At 40.7% G+C, this 19,791-nt stretch overlaps 1 protein-coding gene across 1 annotated transcript in view; it reads right to left on the reverse strand.

Moving 5' to 3' along the window:
• Positions 1-18,838, reverse strand: part of PKHD1 (PKHD1 ciliary IPT domain containing fibrocystin/polyductin) — a 466,767-nt gene extending 447,929 nt beyond the window's left edge. The window contains exons 1-9 of the mRNA XM_029945445.1: positions 18,787-18,838; positions 17,084-17,161; positions 16,087-16,231; positions 12,957-13,065; positions 8,799-8,856; positions 5,430-5,508; positions 4,057-4,131; positions 2,085-2,149; positions 1,560-1,599 (exon numbers count right to left, since the gene is read on the reverse strand). Coding sequence (XP_029801305.1) covers positions 1,560-1,599; positions 2,085-2,149; positions 4,057-4,131; positions 5,430-5,508; positions 8,799-8,856; positions 12,957-13,065; positions 16,087-16,231; positions 17,084-17,161; positions 18,787-18,838 — 701 coding nt within the window. The remainder of the gene's footprint in view (positions 1-1,559; positions 1,600-2,084; positions 2,150-4,056; positions 4,132-5,429; positions 5,509-8,798; positions 8,857-12,956; positions 13,066-16,086; positions 16,232-17,083; positions 17,162-18,786) is intronic.
• Between the last annotated feature and the right edge of the window lie 953 nt (positions 18,839-19,791).

Here is a 19,791-nt window from a genome sequence, read left to right on the forward strand (position 1 = left end):
ACATTGATTTTGTATCCTGCAACTTTACTGAATTCATTAATCAGTTCTAGGCGGCTTCTGGTGGAGTCAATTGGGTTTTCCATGTAGAGTATGATGTCATCTGCAAAAAGTGAAAGTTTGACTTCTTCTTTGCCAATTCTGATGCCTTTTATCTCCTTTTGTTGTCTGATTGCTGATGCTAGGACTTCCAACACTATGTTAAACAGCAGTGGTGAGAGTGGACACCGCTGTCGTGTAAAGGGTATTGTATTTTGTCAAATGCTTTTTCTGCATCTATTGACAGAATCATATGGTTTTTATCTTTTCTTTTGTTAATGTGATGGATCACATTGATGGATTTGTGAATACTGAACCAACCCTATAACCCAGGAATGAATCCCACTTAAAAAGAATTATCCATCATGATCATGTGCTGTTGAATTCAATTTGCTAGTATCTTGTTGAGTATTTTTGCATCTGTATTCATTAAGGATATTGGTCTGTAGTTCTCTTTTTTGGTTGGGTCTCTGTCTGGTTTGGGGATCAAGGTGATGCTGGCTTCATAAAATGAGTTTGGAAGTTTTCCTTCTATTTCTATTTTTTGGAATAGTTTGAGAAGAATGGGTATGAGCTCTGCTTTAAATGTCTGGTAGAATTCCCCTGGGAAGCCATCTGGCCCTGGGCTCTTATTCGTTGGAAGATTTTTGATAATGGATTCGATTTCTTCACTGGTAATTGGTCTATTCATGCTTTCTATCTCTTCCTGTTTGAGTTTTGGCAGTGCATGTGCATTTAGGAATTTGTCCATTTCTTCTGTGTTGTCCGGTTTGTTGTCTCCTGATCTTTAAAACAGCTTAGCTACCAGCTCCCTTTGATGAACAGAGAATGATACAATGAGGCAAAGGGTGTTCTGTGATTCAGAAAGTTTTTGTATGGCAATGGTAACTCCTACGTCACAGTGTCATAAGCATTAAATAGAATGAGGATGAGAGAGGGCCTGGTAAGGAGTTGGCCTATGGTAGATACGCAATAGACGTGTTATTCCTTCCTGAATTTGAGAGAAAAAGAGAGCCTCCATATCTGGGGCTATGTGACTGCAGGTGATATGTCCCTATCACCACAATGAGATCAGTATCAGCTAGATGGTACACTTTTAAAGAAAATCCCTGACAAATTATATCATTTCAGAACATTAGGTAAGGCATGCAGGAATCATTCAGAATCATAATTTACTCTTTGAAGCTCTATGAAATTTGGATCCCTTCCATCTTGAAGAAGGCATTTCCTGGAATGGTACAATGCATTTCATGGAACTATATTCTGTTTTAAATTTACAGTATTATGAGATTACTTAAGACATAATTCCCAAAATTTTGTGCCATCAACCTATTGAAACATTACATCACCTCAAGATGAATGTGTAAGACACAATTGTATTCACCTAAGTAAAAGAAACCAAGTAGGTACATGGGATACTAATCTGTCTGGAGTTTTCCATCATAAAAGTTTCAAAAAGTAAGCAAAACAAAGAGATGGATAATAGAAGATGACAATAAATCTGCTTACTCCTAGTTACTTACTTTCCTTTGTTAAATACTGAGAAACTAACATTCTGGGAGCCTGTAACAAAAAGAAAGAGACATTAACACAGGAGTCTGCACCAGACCATTGATACCATAAACCCAAGGACTCCAGGGGTCACCAAGTGACTTCCTAAACCTGTAATTACATTAACAGTACCCCAAATAAACACCTCCCAGACTTAGTACCATCAGCATGGACTTCCAACAATAAAGGATAAATGTAGCACAAAGCAGATAAGTATTACAGCAGGCTTACAGTTAGAATAAACATGGTAAACCCAGCTCTACTGCAATTTTTCTCACCTATAAAGGGAAAGTAATTCTACCAGCCTCACCAACCCACTTATTGTAAGAATTAAATTAGTTTCTACTTAAACTGTTCCATATACCCTTTTAAGGAGTTCTCAATAGATGGTAGTTAACGATTTTCATGCCTGTGAGAAGCATTCTTGAAATAGTATTTTTCTGATACAGAAAACAAAACAGATAAGACTTTAAACTTATGCCACTTCTTGAACAGACCAATGTAGTCGCCTTCCACACGGCACTGCAGGGTCCCAAAACCATGGTCTTCCTGAAGAGGATAGCTAGAAGGAGAACCAGAACCTGAGGTGAGAATCACCAGACAACTCCATTCAGAAGTTCGGACTCTTTAGCCAGGAAGTAAAAAATTTAAAAAAGATCAGTTGGCCAGCACAAATTGGTAAATACCAAAGGCATAATGACTTTATGAGAGCAAATACTAGAATAGTACTAACTAGAGTTCTTGTCAATATGTAGGCTAGTAGTTAAGCATGCAGCACAGGAGACAAAATTTAACTTGCTCCTAACCTCTTTTCAGACTTCTCCATTATTTCCAAAACCTTTACAACAAAGACAGCAAAACTTTTAAATGATCACTGGGGCACCTGGGTGGCTCAGTCGTTTAAGGGTCCGACTTCAGCTCAGCTTGTGAGTTCGAGCCCTGCGTTGGGTTCTGTGAGGACAGCTCAGAGCCTGGAGCCTGCTTTGGATTCTCTCTACCCCTCCCCCGCTTGCTTGTGTTTTTCTCTCTCAAAACTAAACATTAAAATTTTTTTAATTCTTTTAAAAAATAAATAAGAGAAAAAAATCTATTATCAAGTGTGAACCCAAAAAAGGACAATCTGAGCAAACAAACTGAAGATACCAGGAAGAAACCACATTATAGAATTTGGCTCTACAAAAATGCCAGTCCTAAAAAAACTAAGCCATAGAGTAGAATTCTTATGATGACCTCAAGAGAAGGTTAATCTACTCAGTCCAGAGGGAAGTGAAAATCCAGTGAAATACTGGTTAGCTAAACTATAAGTATGTAAACACTCAGGTCAAAAATTGTCATTGGGGAGCACCTGGGTGGCTCAATTGGTTAAACATCCAGCTTTGGCTCAGGTCATGATCTTGCCGTTTATGAGTTTAAGCTGTGTGTCAACACAGAGCCTGAAGCCAGCTTTAGATTCTAGGTCTCGTTCTCTCTCTGCCCCTTCCCCCAACTCGCTCTCACTCGCTTTCTCTCAATAATAAACATTTTAGAAAAACTATCATTTTAACAGGTAAACAAATTTTTGTTTTGTTTCATTTTCCCCCTTCAGTTAGTCATTATAGTATAGTGGTAAAGACTATGAACATGGAGGGGTGCCTGGGTGGGTGGCTCAGTCAGTTTCCACATCTGACTTTGACTCAGGTCATGATCTCGCAGTTTCTGAGTTCGGGCCTCATGCTTGGTTCTGCACTGAGAGCTCCCAGCCTGGAGCCTGCTTCAGATTCTGTATCTCCCTCTCTGTCTGCCCTTCTCTACTCATATGGTTTCTCTTTCTTAAAAATAAACAAAGAAAATTTAAGAACAAAAAAAAGAGCATGAACTTGGAGGCTGGCTAGTTAGACCAGGCACTCATTCCAGTTCTGCCACTTCCTCAAGGCTTTGGGCAAATTATTTGATCTCTCTGTGCCTCAGTCTCAGTTTCCTCATCTATAAGGTGGGACTAATCACCATATGTACAAGGATACTGAGTCACTTCAATATAAAAGTGTCAAAGCAGGGCCTGGCCCATAAGGAGTACATAGTATTAGCTATTTGTTTTCAAGAAAGGTTTCAGAATCCACTTCAATTCACACTTTGAATCAATTACCATGTATCTTCCAGTAAATCTAAAGATAAGGTAGTCAGCCCTTATGGGTGATCTATATTTTTTTTTAAATGGTGGGGGAGGGGAATCGTGTGTGTGGAGCGCCTGGGTGGCTCTCCAAGATTTGGGCTGATCGGACTCCTGCTTTGGACTCAGGCCATGATCTCACAGATGGGAAGATGGAGCCCTGAGTAGGGCTTTGCACTGGGTGTGGAGCCTGCCTAAGATTCCCCCACTCCCTCTCCCTCTACCCCTCTTCTGTTCACGTTCTCACTCTCTCTAAAAAAACAAAACTGTATGTGAAACCCATGTGGAAGAACCTAAAAGCATGTATGTAGGCAGACACTCACCGGCTTCCTGTCTGCCTGTTTACAAGAGAACAGGCTGTGACCCACTTGTCTCCTTGAGCTTCCAAGATCAATGGGCTGGATAAAAAGTAAGAGAAAAAAGACAAGAGGCAATAGTGGAAGACTCCCAGTAAAAATTCCTAGAAAAACTCAGAGGAAACAGTGTTATGAGCCTTTTTCTCTGGATTTAAGGGTCATCACTACAGGTGGCCAAAACCTGTCCCCTGAGATGTTGAATCACCTCTCAGCCTGAAGGTAAGCGTGCATAGCACTGTTTCATGATTCGCACTTTCACACTGTAGAAACTACATTTCCCTTCCCCCGCCAAATCTTCATCATCTCCACATTGTCTACATCGAGACTACACAGAACTACTGTAGAGTCAATGCCTTCATTCCCCCTTTCAAATGCTGTATCCCTGACCAAGGCTGACATGGGACCAAGCAGTGAATGTGGCATATTATTAAGGATGCACTTGGAGCTTCTATCCTCCACAGAAAGAGTCATTTCCTTTCAAGACGAGTTAACCAGAAATATACTTAATGCCAAAAATTTAGATCTGGAAAGTAGCCAGATCAGGTTCTCTTCAGCTACGGCAGAATCACAGAGATAAAGCAGAATCACAGATATATGACATAATAGAGAATGATACCCTCATCCTTTCCAGGAATACAAGGAAAACTAGATACAAGTATATAGAATCCGCTCAGCTATAGTAAGACCATGTTTCTTCTACCTTATCAATCCTAGCTGTAACCACTTCAGATGCTGCAAAATCACAGTTCCTTAAAGCTTCCCCCAAACAACTTCAACACACTCCCTCTTATTCTCTTCTTTCCCTAGCACCCATGATTTTAATAGCACCACTTTCCATTATAAAGTCATGTTGGCCATTCTCATCATTCCCAGAAAAAGAGTAAAACTCCATGGCTCTCAGGACCTTCTCCCACATTTTCCTCTGATCACACTAACAGAATTCCTAAATGGGCAAATGGATACCAACCCAACAAGGAAGTTCTAATGGTCTTTTGGGTTTATGCTTCATTTTATTTAAAAAAAAATTATTTCAGCCTGAGAGACAGGAAGAGAAAGGGAAGAATCAAAAAAGAAAACCCACAGATGCAGTTACAGCACAATTCACACTGAGCCCAGAGTGACTAGTTGTCAGTAAATAAATGGACCAACTTAATCGACCAGTTGCAATTACATTAACAAAGTTTGCTGAAGCCCAGCTCACCAGGGACCATAAACTGCAAACAGGAAAACAGCAATTCTGTGCCAACTGCTCAGAATTTATTGCCATCGGGGAAGCTGGTGTCAGGAAACAATCCAACATACTTGTAACTAGTTGAATACAGCAACTAACACAGGCTTACCTATCAATGTACTCGGCATCAAAATCAAAGGTTTCTGATGTTCCAGTGATAAGCCAGCCATACACATGTATTAGTTTTCCTGTTTTAAGAAAATTTTTGAAATGTAATACACTTAGTTCATACTGTAAATAACAAATTATTTCTTTTTGGTGCCATCTATTGATACAAACAAACTGGTCATGACTCAGAATATTAGTGCTTTTTTACAAACTGTACAACAGGAAAGGAGCCCCACCTATGATCCAACGATCAATATTACACATTAAAAAGCCTAAAATAATTATTGAAACCCAGAGTTAATCAGCTATGCATGGAGCACAGAAGCAGGAACAGGTCTTCCTCCCTGTTCTATTTAGCCTGAGGCTTTCCGGAGAAAAAGCCCATTTCCACACACTGACTTGTTCTATCCTCTTGGATAAGTGTAAATCATCACCTACCAGGGATTTAAGAACAAAGTGTGCTGCATGTCAGGAAACTTTCCCCTGGACACTTGCTAACATGGAAAACTGAGGAGATTCATGTCACATGATCTGGATGAGTATTCAGGGGTATTAAACTTTTTTCTGTATCTCAGAACAAAAGATACCTGTCAAGGATGACCCAAACGGATGGGAACTAAGAAAGGAAGGCATGAGATAGCACAGAATTACGGCTTAAAGGATGGTCAATTGCACATCTCATTCATTCAAAAAATATGCTCATGTTTAAAGGTAGGGTAATTGGGGATCTGCGAACAATGGGTGTCAGTCTTGCCCACTGAAAATGGATGACTTCTACTGCTGAGTCTCCTCTACGTGACTCACAGGGATTTCCACTAGGTAACAAGTATTTACTTAATACCCCCTTTTTTGAGTTCAAGTTTAAGAGGAAGTGCAGGCATCAGCAATCCCCTTCTCTGCAAGGCATACTCTCGGTACTGTCCCTACCCAATCTGCTCATAATTGATGATGTAACTCTTTCTCAAAACGAGTTTGGGGGCCCCTACCGGATGCTACATGAGCTGATTTCTTCCACAGTTGAAAACACCTAAACTCAGTTCTGTAGAACCACATGAGGCAAAGTTTTAAGTAAGCACGCCATAGTTAGGTGATATAGTTCAATTTCACCAAACAACCCCACAACCTAAAAACGTATACCTTCCAAATAATTAGGAAATTAGCCATATATACTGTAATCTTGTAGCATCACAAACAATGTTAAGAGATGAGAGCGGTTTTGGTTAATCAGGTAAAACCTCAAAGACAGAAAAGGAAAGAACACTTAAGGGGCTCATGAAGTCACTGAAGATGCAAGACTTTGAATCTCTTCATGGCCACATTTAAAGTCACAAAAGAACATTACCAAGTTGTTCCCTTCACACTGTGCAAGCTTTATTAATACAAGATGACTTTTATCTGTGGTCATTGGATGACTGACCAGCACTGAAAGCATGGGAACCTTCCAGAAAATAGGAGAGCCACTATACAGGTGAATGAGTAGAAGGGGAGGGAACCTAATGCCTTAGACAAAGGTCATAGAAATGGAGAAAAGCCTAGACTCTGGAGTTCTTTGCTACTGTTAACAACTGGCATAATAACTTCCCTTCATTTTAATAGAGCTAAAGTATTGATTTCCTGGCTTTTGGTGGGCATAATTTCTAGTTCTGTTGGGGAAAATTTTAAAAATGGGTAATAAATTCTAGAAATTGGGAATTCTGTGAGTTGTTGTCTTGCTTCTAAACAAAGAAGCCCAATAGAGGCTGAGAAATGGCTAAGCCAGCCCATGGTGCCAGGTGATTCTCCGTCACAGTGGAGGACCGTTAACCACATATAGAAATTCAACTGCTAATGGAATGTCATCTCTCCTGTTCCCCCCACCTCCCCCATCTCCCTGGCTGCTACTCTGGGCAGACTTCCCAAATGAAATGAGAGTAATCGTCTGGAAAGTCATTTCAAAGATGCCGCCATGTGGATCCTGCCCAGAGGGACTGCTCGAACAAGGCCAGCCACCAACCGTTCCCCCAGAAGGCAGAAGACTGTGCAGCTCTCAGACTGGGTGGGAAAAACGGGCCTGACAGATCCGGGTGAGCCAACAACCCACTTCGCACCTCTCATGGCAGGCTCCCTCCTCATCCCTCACCCTGCAGACTTCTGCCATCTAAACAAGAGCTTTCTGACACCAGAGCAGCAGGGACCCAAACGTTTGCATGTGATTCTGGACCACGTTTTCTTTTTAATAAAACATGATTGTGTCTTGATTATTCAGACAAATGTAAAGGAACAGATCTCTGAATAACCCGCATAAAAAAATCATGCTGGCATCATAGTCTTCCAGATATAATTTAAATACACACATAATCTTGTGTCTACACACACACACACACACACACACACACACACACAAAGTACAAATACTTTTCAGCAACTCAGATATTCATTTTGGCATTCTTGAGCAGTCAAGCCCTTCAAAACTAGGAGTTTATGCATTTAGACACAACTACATATAAACATTTAGTAATTTGTATTCCCGTAATTACACCATCTGGAAACCCTGAACAAAGGGAAAATCTGAAATAGACCTAGGAATTTGCCAAGAATCAGACAGCGAGTTATATATAATCCTAGCTGTGTTTACTACTTAGTTGTAAAGCAAGCTTAGCAATTCTTGAATATTTCTTAGCTACAATCCCATCTTTTATGTAAATCTCAGCCTTCTCTCCCCTCTTCACTTCTCTCCTTAGGCCTTTGCATGCCTGTGTGCCCTCTAACTCACAAATAACCACGCCACCCCCCCCCCCCAGTAAGGATCAGGGTTGACGGCCTTGCATGTGGTATGCAATACCACTCAACACAGAACGAATCATTGGGTACACCTGCCAACTCTGGGGTCTGCCTGGGCGGGTACAAATCCCAGCTGTACGTAATAGCTGACTTTAAGCAAGTTATTTAACCTTTTGGTACCTCGTGTCCTCATCTGCAAATGAGAATAATAGTTCCCCTTATCATCAGGTTCTTGTGAAGATCTAGTAAGGTAATATATGTCAAATGCTTAGAACAGAGCCTGGCTCACAGTGAAGTTCAAAAATGGTTTACTATTATGCGGATGATTATAAAATTAAGAACAATGATGATCTCTTCTTCTTCTGTGCTCTGGCAGTAACTGGTTTGATTTTGTTGCCCTCTATTCCTTTTTGAGTTTGAATTACTTTTGTGATCAGTGAAGTCACAGAGGCAAAGTGCCCACAGGTGAAACCAAACCAGATTAAAAATAAACCAGAGGTTGACATTATTTTCAAACCAGCATCAGAGAAGTTCGGTGTTCCCATTTATAGAGAGCACCCGCCTGGGTAGAAGAGTTTTCAATAGCTTTGGCAAATGGGAGATTTCTTACCTGGCACTCCACTCGGTGGTGTAACTTGGTAAACAATGGGTGTGTGAGCCCTGGAAAACTGTTCAGGAAAGGTCATCAGAAGGGAGCATTCCATTAGAACATCACATCCATAGACAAGAAACAAAAGTCATTCCTCCTTGAATATTAGTCAAAGGTGGTAAATGGTTACACTTCCTCAAATCAATTTATATCTATTTCTTTTTATCCCCATAATAGATCTGTGAAGCAGAAGTAACACATTATTATGGATTTTCCACAGAGAAGTAAAGGGAATGTTATCAAGGTCACATAGCTCTGTGTCCTGCACCATATTGCCCAAACAGCCTACCTGCTGTACCCAGGAAAACGTGTCACCAAAAAGTTAGGTAGGTAGGTCACCTTTAGAATTCCATTATTATAATTTGGGATCTTGGAATCTTGAAGAATTTTTTTTAACTTTTCTAGGCAAGAATTTGCTTACTTAAATTGAAAGGATTGTGACTTAAATTATTATCAGTCAACACCTTGGTAGGAATGAGCAAGCTACAAAAAACTAGAAATTGTGTAGGCACACAAGTGAGATGTTTGTTGAGAAAATGGATGGTGCCTATCAGGGGGAAAAAAAAGGATTCAAATGACTAAAGGCATGGGAAGCAACATTACTCTTTGAGAAGGAGGAAAATAGCCCTGAAGAAGAGGTCGAAGCCTATGAAAGCTTGGTCCCAGCCTTCCAAATAATCTTTCTATGTCCCTTCCCCCAAAGTATATTCTCTAATTACCAAACTCTAGAAAGGCATGGACAGTGCCTTACTCAGTCATGGTTATATTCTGGTGCATAGCATAGTACATAGAAGACATTCAAATTTTTGTGAATGAATAGAGTGGCCCCATCTGAGATGATTGACATGGCACCTGGAAATAGAGGGAAGAAAAAGACAATTCCAGGAATTCCATTTCACCTATAGACATCTGAGTTAGTTGAAGACTAATGCATTTCATAGTCAGGGCCAGTGTGAACAGAGAAACAGGATGGGCTGACCAGGTCAAGGTATGACCATAAGCTAATGACATTCAGGAAGAGATTTGGTTTCCCTCTCCTACTACCCTCATTCTCAACCTCCTCTAGATGCCTAGGCAGCCTTCATTCCCCCATAAAACTACACTGCTTCCCACTTGCAAGTCAAGTGCAAGAAACCGGTTTGGCTTGGTCTGCTTCCAGCATCCCAGGAGTCCAGCTTCCCAGGCAGAATATCACCAAAGAATAACTCCATTGTTAATCAGCAGCCCTAATCAGAAGAGAGAACCAACAGACATTTCAATGAAGCTGATGGTGGTTCAGCAAGTGTCAGTTTTACGTATTGATTCACAAGGCTACCTAGCCCACCATCGAAACTAGTTTCCTCCTTTCTAAAGGAGAGGGTTAGAGAATAGGTCACAGCAAGTATGTAAAGTCAGAAGGTCAAAGTAAGAATGCTATGACCTCACCAATTGGGAGCTGGTGCTGACCTCACCGAAAGATAAGGATTAATGCAATGCCACATGCACCTGCCAAACATACGCTCCACACCCTCACTTCCCAGCCTCCTCCTGCACCCTGGCCTTCACAGCTCAGTGCGGTGCCCTTCACACTATTCTCACTGCCATTGGAAATAGATCCTAGGAGCCTCATGAGGTATAGCAGTGGTCACTGCCCATCTTCACAGACATTAAAAACTGCAGCAAAAGTACAGTCAAGTCCAGACCAAATAAGGGCATATGCCTCTGGATTTCCAGCTTGAAATGTAAGATCTATTACTCAGTCTGTGAGCCTTCCACCAGAAGTGCAGCAGCGGGAGTAGGACTCCTTGATCACTCCCTCCCATTCCTCAACATGGTGGGGTGGCTCAGAGTTAAACCTCAGAAAGAGCTTCACTTGTGATTCCCTCTGAGCTGACAGGACATAAAAATGGTACATTTCTAAGGAAAACAGGCTCCGTCCACCCACCAAGCTGGAGACACGACAGAGTGAAAAATTAATGAGCTTCCGAATCAAGCTTCCCGCATGCTGATCCCTGAGCCTGGGTGAGGTCAGCGGCAGCAAGATGGGGGAGAGGAAACACAGCAGATTAGGATAGCGAAGCCACAGCCACCAGCTGCTTGATGAACCTTCTGTGAGTTGTTCAAACTTGTCAGCGCCTGCAGCAGGCTCTTTGAAGTGGACTGGAGAGATGGAATTAATTTTTAATACTCATGGTTCCCCCAGTCCCAAAACAAAGAGACACACCGTGTTTTATTTAGCTTGGAATGCCTCTCATTAACTGCATCCCCTGGTGATTTTTCATCAACTCGCCAAGCTAGGCGAAGCACTCGAGGACTTGTTTTCTTTAATGTGCAATTTTAGGAAGTGCTTCTCTTCTTTCCCCTTGCTCTCCTTTCCGATCTTTAATAAGTAGGAAAACTACTATCTGGGGTGAAAGGAACATCAAAACCAAAAACAGCATGGTGGTTAGGGAGGGTGCCTAGCCATCCATCTGCTGTTCCATCTACAGAGACAGTGTAGAGGTGGTGTGGGTCTTAATAAGAATGATTTTTTTTCTTTCTGCCGCATATGTGCAGAAGCAAGATTCCAGAAAACAAGCTTCTCTTGAAGTGTGAAACAAGTTGTTAAATGTGAAGTGACAGCAAATTCCCAATTTGTAAATGGACTGCCTATGTAAACAGTGGATGGTAACAGGGATGATTTTAGGGGATGAAGTCTTGTCTAAAGGAGCATTAATGACTAATACTGTTATGAGCAGCCCTTCAACAGAGGTACCCTATGGGAAGTACAACCATCACAAGGAGCACTTCCATATCTCAGCCTTTTATGAAAAGTCTAGGGCCTTCCTTTTCAGAGTCTAGTGTAAAACTAACCTGACATGGACAATAGGCTGAACCAAACATAAAATTAAGACCAAGTATGCATATTGCTTCTCCAAAATAAGTTAGGGATTAGCTCATCAACTCTCCCTCTGCTTCCTTTTGACTCTGACCTTGAAGGAGAATGCCATCAGCAAATGCCCTTTCAATCTTGGGTTGGAAAGAGTAGCAGATCTAGAGCACAAAGCAGAGAGGGAGGTAGAACTTGAGTCCCGAGTTCTGTCAGCCTACCAAGATTCAGGGGAATTGCTGCTATAAAATGAAACACAGTGTTATGATGATCATCTTTGTGGCTCCTTTTTGGGCTTTAATTTAGGTGAAGATTTAGAGTCCTAGTTCTTTTTGATGCCACATTTAAGTGAAATCATATTTTTACTTAAATCAATATTTGTCTTTCTCTATCTGACTTATTTTTCTTAGCACAATACCCTCTAGTTCTGTCCATGTTGTTGCAAATGGTAAGAGTTTATTCTTTTTATGGCTAACATTCCATTATACATATATCTACATAGATAGATGTATAAATACATATATATATATAAATAGATACACACACCCATCTTTTTCATCCATTCATCTATTGATGGACATCTGGTCTGCTGCCCTATCTTGGCTATTGTAAATAATAAACACAGAGGTGCAGATCTCTTCAAATTGATATTTGCATTTTCATCAGATAATTATCCAGAAGGAAAATTACTGGATCATATTTCTATTTTTAATATTTTTGATAAACCTGCTTACTGTTTTCCACGGTGGTTATACCAATTTACATTCCCACCAGCAGAGGAAATATAGTCAACAATGTAATAACTCTGTATGATGACAGATTCTAACCCAGACTTATCATGGGGATCATTTTGTAATGTATAAAAATAGCAAATCACTAGGATATACACCTGAAACTAACAGGACATTGTATGTCAATAAAAACTAATTTTTTAAAATCCTAGTTCTGCCATTTACTACCTAGATGACATAGGCAAATTATTGATGAGATGGGCAAATTATTTCATCTCTGTGAGCCTCGAGTCACTGTAAAACCAGGATAATAAATAGCTGCCCCATATAATTGTCGTGAACATCAAATTAACAAACATAGAGCCTGGCACACAAGTACTCAAAATGTGCACTGGTGCAGACTCAAACCCCACCACAACTACCATCTACCTTTCTCCTTACCCTGGCTAAACAGACAGACTGATTTATAACATGCCTTTCGACAGCACAAACACACCCTCACACTCGGCAAACGCACATTCCTCCATCCTCAGAACGCACCTGGAAAGTATGGCCGTCCCGCGGTCCTGGATTTGGACTGCCTACCACCTGTCCCCCAGAGTGCACTTCCATGTAGTACAGCCCCTCCTGTGCTTCGGACAGCAGAGACCTGAGGACAGAAAGAGGACATCCTTGTGAATCAAAGACTGAATTACCAAACCAGTTGTCCCACCTGACCACTTCAAAATTCATCCCTGCCCCTGCAAAACAGCACTAACCAAGGATTCCTGCATCTACCCATTTGCCTTCTAGATCCACTCACCCATGGGACTTTAAAGATTGGATCCTTCAGCAAGATGTTGTCTTTGTTTTACTGCAAGTCCTTAAAACTAAAAACAAATCTGTCTTGTTTGCCAGAATCGTAAGTTCATAGGACTTTAAGACTTGAAAGGGACACTAATAGATAATCTATTTGGAAAGGTCAAAAAAAATTTAATGGAAACTAGGATTAAGATGTTTGTGTATGTGAGCACCACAGGTCAGGGACTTGAATCCTAAGCTCTTTCTGATAAAAGGGATTGATTTTTCATGTTGCCAAAAAAATTCTTGACTTCCTAATATTCAAGCAGCTTGTGAACACTATGTATATCCATTAAGAAAGTCCTAGACCATCTCCCCTCTTTATCACAGTGCTTTCTCTGTCTCTTTGATGTTGCCATTCCCGTTGATTTTTGTAAGAGAGGGAATATGATGAATAAGGAGGTAGCATTAAGAAGTGCAGCCTCTCCGAACCTTCTCACCAAAACCTTCAGTATGACCTTAGATATTTAAATCTGCACCATCCAATGCCATAGGTGGTTACTGAACACTTGAAATGTGGCTAGTCCCAAACAAGATGTGCTATGAGTGTAAAATATATACTGGACTTTGCAGTGTGCAATATATAAAGTATATTATTAATAATTGGTATACTGATAACATAGGAAACAATATTCTGAATATGTAGAGTTAAATAAATTTCCAGATTCATTTCACTTGTTTTTTACTTTCTATGTAGCTACTAGAAAATTTTTTATTACATTTGTGGCCTGCATAATGTTTTGATTAGACAGTGCTGATTTAGAGCTAACATGCCTGTTTTGGTGAAAGCAGATACATTTTTAGGATAATGAATAGGATAGTACTGATGATAAAATGTACATTTTTTTCACATTTGAGTGTTAACTGACTTTGATACTCCCTTTCTAAACAATGATTACATGTAAGGCATAGTGTTTCTTTTCCTCTAAAAAGATTATTTACATCAATGGTGCATCTTAAAATCATTACTATGGGGGCACCCATACTAATTACGAGTTAGTACTGCTCAGTCTTAGTCGGTTAAGTGGCAGACTTCAGTTTATGGGGTTTCTGAGTTCAGCCCTGCATCAGGTTCTCTGCCGTCAGCATGGAGCCTGCTTTGGACTCTCTGCCTAACTCTCCTTCTGTGCCTCCTCAGCTCTCTCTATCCCCATCTGTCTCAAAAATAAACATTTTTGAAAAATAAAATCATTAGTATGTTGGGATTGAGGAGCTAGATCTTCAAGGTTTTGGGGGGGGGGTTTGGTTTTTTGTTTTTTTTCTTTTTTTACATTTTATTTTATTTTTGAGAGACAGAGAGAGAGACAGATCATGAGCAGGGGAAGGGCAGAGAGTGACGAACACACAGAATCGGAAGCAGGCCCCAGGCTCTGAGCTGTCAGCACAGAGCCCAACAAGGGGCTCAAACCCAGGAACTGTGAGATCATGACCTGAGCCAAAGCCAGACTCTAACCAACTGAGCCACCCAGGCACCCCTAGATCTTCAGTTTTGATGTATTTCATGGCAAGTTCTTGCAGGAACTCTACCCATATATACCATAAAACCTAAGGAAAATAGAAACCCAGTTTTAAAACAGCAAGGCTTTAAGAAAGTTCAGTGCGACAGACATCTGGGGAGCAACTTCTCCTGACAAGATACTGTGCTAAGTACTGTAAGGACTACAAGTGTGGTGTTAAACACATCTCCTGTCCTCAAGGCACTTAACTCTAGGATGAATCTGAGAAGTGAACTGGCTTAATGTCGTGAGAGACACAGGCCTGAGGAACAGGGCCACTAAGGCCACACTTGCCATGCCTTTGTGTAAATTACAAATGGCGCTCCCTGCTCAGAGCTATTGTAACCATCACCTGGATTTCAGCCCCTATTTATCCCCCTTTCAAAGAAGGGAAAGATCACACTCTGTTGTATGCTCAGGGAAGATGTGGCATTCGCAGGTTCGGATTTCTGTAGACAGAAATGGAAGACAGGGAGCCTTCCTGAAGAAGGGAACAGAAAATAAAAGGAAAGAATGATGTTTGTCTTAACCAATGATCCACTTTCATGCCACACCTCTAAGATATGAGTGAGGAAAGAATGAACTAGTGGACTGGGGCGCCTGGGCAGTCAGTCAGTTTATCGTCCAACTTCGTCTCAAGTCATGATCTCATGGTTTGTGGGTTTGAGCCCTGCATCAGCTCTGTGCTGACAGCTCAGAGCCTGGAGCCTGCTTCAGATTCTGTGTCTCCCTTTCTCTATGCTCCTCCCCCACTCATGCTGTTTCTGTCTCAATAATAAATTTAAAAAACATTAAAAAATTAAAAGAGAATGAACTAGTGGAAGCTTAAGCTCCCCTCCCACTCCCTCTCCCCAAAAAAAAACCTTAGGTAGGACAACAGATTACCTGGAATCCTGTACAAATTATGCCAAAAGAGAAATAAAGCAAATTTCCTTGCTAACTGGTTTTGGGTTTATGCACAATCATTACGATTATGCCTATTTCAAAAGAGGAGTTCTTTAGATGGCAAAATGGTACCATTTATCAAAATTTTGATAGAGATAGAGCTCCTTACCAACAACAAGGAAACATCGCTGAAAACACAATTCAACCACTCCTTATAAATATCTCAAGTTTCTCAAAATTCGTCCTTAAATTCTCATCCTTCCTTAGGCCCTAGAGCCCTGGTAGAAAACTTTGATGAGGAAGTGTATTCACTGGCAACATTTTTAAAGCTGTAGCTGATAACCGCAGTCACAGCAAGAGTTGCTCCACCAAAAACTACAGAGATAAGCAAAGCACTCAACCGGTCTGATCTTCTCACACCCTTCTCACACTTCTCACACCAGGAGTACCTGGTCCTACACATCACCACTGGCAAATCCAAGAAGACAGGAGAGACGTCACAAGGGATGCTCGGTAAGGCAGGCATAGCCATGTTCACCAGGTCGATCTCCAGCTGAGAACCATTGCTGGGATAAAGGAGCTCCAAGTGCAAACCTAAACACAAGGGAAAGGGGAATTTCAGGCTCAACAGAGCTAAAATCCACACATTAGAACATAAAAACATGGCCACACAGGGGCAATGTAAGACACTGAGCTTGCCTAAGGATTAAATTACTCCTCCTCATTTCCAAATGCATTTATGACTGCTGTGTTAATGAATGTTCTCATTTACAAGTTTATAAAAAAAAGAACTTTCTCTCTCTTCAGGTCCGTCCACTTAAATACAGGAATTTTTCAGCCCTAAAAATTACTCTTTACCCTGGTACAGGGGGGTAAACTAAGCCACCTGGGTGGCTCAGTCAGTTAAGTGGCCGACTTTGGCTCAGGTCATCTCACGGCTAGTGAGATCCAACCCAATGTTGGGACCTGTGCTGATAGCCCAGAGCTTGGAGCCTGCTTCATTTGGTCTCCATTTCTCTCTGCCCCTCCCCTGCTTGCACACTGGCTCATGCTCCCTCCCCCCCCCCATATAAGTAAAAACATCAAAAAAATATAAGTTCCCACATATAGAATCATCTGCAAGGAAGGTAACTAAGATTCTGGGGAACACATGGCTAAGTGGGTCTATGCCACACGCTTCCATATCATCTCATTTAGGGTCCCTAGGGTCCCATCCCCACAGCTGGGGATAAGAAGGTGGACACAGGAATATAATGGTGTGATGTGCTGTGTCTGAGACATTAGTAAGTGAGCATGAAGAATCACAGAAGTCAGTCAGTGGGTCCAACACCCTTCAGGCCCTCTTTTACATGTGTTCTTAGCCAAGGAAGAAAACCAAAGACATATTATTTAAAATTCTTAACACCAATAAGTAAGAAACTTGGATTTGGCAAGATCCAAACCTACCATCAAAAATGACTGTGATCCACGTTCCCCCTGCAAGACTACCTTCTTCAGGCTCAATGTGGAAACTCAGGGAAGCCACTGTAAATAAGTAAAAACACTGGTTTTGAAGTTCAGATTCAATACACCTACTTCCATAATATATTAACAACAAAATTGAGCATTCCTCAGAATCACCAGGAGGGCTTGATAAAGCACAGATTGCTGGGTCCCACCCCAGAATTTCTGATTCAGCAGGTTTAGAGTAGGGCCCAAGAATTTACAATTATGACCAGGTGCTAGTGGTCTGGGGATGACACCCTCAAGACTTCCATCTTAAGTAAAGTTCTGACCCATCCACTCATCTTGGGCATCTAAAAACCTAGTGTTCACGAGAACCATCGTGAATTCCTACTTTCTTTGGGGAAAAGAAAAAAAGTGTCCTCAAAGACACATTTGGCTCCTACTTATATACATAATATCTCTTCTCTTTCCCACCCTTTAATCAAGGTAGTCATACGTTAGTCACCACTTATTTCTTATACATCTACTTCCCAGAGAAGAGGAAAAATTTCTGGAAGTCTCTGTTCCTATTTCAATCTTCCTGTCTCAACATACCATCCTCCAGTTTCCTCCCTTTGAATATATGATCAGAAGGACTCCCCAGATGGTTACAAAATTCAAAATACAAAAAAATACCTTCCTGCTCGGAGAGAGGCTGAAGCATGGATCAGTGCTGGGATTTCCTTGAAAACAACAATACTATAGACTGTACATGCCAGACCAATTGGGTTCCCCATTGGCGGAGCCTGACAGGCAAACCCTCATCTTTGAGGATCTCTTGAACATGCCTTGGCCAAGATAAAGCCAATTCAAAGATCCATCAAAAATCAGTCAGCTCCTCAATGAGGTCCTAGGTAGGAAACATGCTATCTACAGAATACTTTTCAGTTCTTATATCAGGAAAGTTAAAGGAGAATCCAGGCTAACTCTGGTTAGCCCAGGGCATCTGTGTACATTTATGTAGGAGGCATAATGCACAACCAACAGTGGGGAGGAATCAGTCACATCAACACAATCATCCAAGGCCGTTCCAGTCAGGTCAGCCAATGCTTCCCCTCAAAAGTGTGTTAGACACTTAAGGGGAAGAGCACTGGGTGTTGTATGGAAAACAATTTGACAATAAAATATTATGGGGGGAAAAAAAAGTGTATTAGATACTTCTACCTAAAGCAGACAAAACTTCTACCTAAAGTAGACCAAACAAAAATACCATAAAAAGATACCAAAGATAAGCAAATTCACAGAGAAAATTAGAGTCATGATTTGAGAAAAGAAGAGTTTAATACAGTCATTAACTGCTAAGACAAGATAAACTATTCCCTTTGGGAAGATAAAGCAATAAAATCTAAAAAGAATTATATCATATGACTCAAAAAGGAATTCCAAAAAGAAGGTTATAAGTTATTATTAGAAGCTCTAGATTATGACTGCAGCCTCAACTGACCATTAATTCATATATATTTGAATACATATATTCATAGCTATTTAATATATCACCTCAGTATTAAACAGAAAAAAAATAATTTTTAAGCAGAGAAAAATTTAAACCCAGAGCAGACACTTCAAGACTTTTCCCCAAATAAAACTTTAAATATCAATAAACTAGTTCTCAAGGTCACTAATTGTGCTCTATCTATAATCCCTCCAAAACACACGCCACTCACCTGCCAGAAGTAGTATTTCAATACTCATCAGAGAGACGAGCCAGCCAATCATCTTGTCCACTGGAATCAATCCTTTCAAAGCTGCTCAGACATTAAAAGCATGTTCAGTTTTGTTGGGGCACTGTAGCTTTTGTGCCTTATAAAAAGATAAAATCACAAATTACTATTTTTTACCTACAACTACTTTATGGGGCCAAAACGTGGGAAATTAAGGAAATGATACCTACATGGCCTTAGAGTCTTCAAATCAACAATCCTCCTAAGTTCAGGAGAAAAGAGTAATCTAAGAATCTTGTTTAAAATCATTACTATTCCACCTCATCCCCCTTTCCCACCAACTTATTTTATGCATGCTTAAGCTAGATAAATAAGAACAGCCTTTCATTAACTCATTATGAAACAAAAGCTTAATTTTAAAAAATATTAAATTCTAGATATCAAGATATGAGTGAATAGTTGTGGTGTGGGTGTAGGGGAGGTTGTTTTGTTTTGTTTCAAAAAAAAAAAAGTCTCAGGGGTACCTGAGTGTCGGTTAAGTGTCCAACTTTAGCTCTGGTCATGATCTCACATTTTGGGGGTTCAAGCCCCATGTCAGGCTGTGCTGACAGCCAGGATCCTGGGTCTGCTTTGGAGTGTGTGTGTCCCTCTTTTTTCTCCCTCTCCCTCTGCCCCTCCCCTGCTTGCTCTCTCTCTCAAAAATAGACATTAAAAAATAAAAAAAGTTTCAGTCTCCAAGAAACTCATCAATACAAAAAAGTAAAAAGCTTAACAAAGCGAATTTTAAGTATGGTACTGAGTTGAACTAATGGAAATTTGGGGGAAGCAGTCTTGTCCTAACAGAAGAGGAGAAAGGGAGGAAAGAAACAGGAAGAAAAGCTGGAGTCTCCAAACTAGACCCCATGATTTCAAGGTCTCTCCACCCCATTCCACAGATCAAGATCACCCAACCTATCTTCCTTAAACACTGCCTTTTTGTGCCATTGTTCTGCTCAACGCTTTTAATTC

Source organism: Suricata suricatta, chromosome 7 (assembly GCF_006229205.1).
Source record: "Suricata suricatta isolate VVHF042 chromosome 7, meerkat_22Aug2017_6uvM2_HiC, whole genome shotgun sequence".
NCBI classification, from domain to species: domain Eukaryota; kingdom Metazoa; phylum Chordata; class Mammalia; order Carnivora; family Herpestidae; genus Suricata; species Suricata suricatta.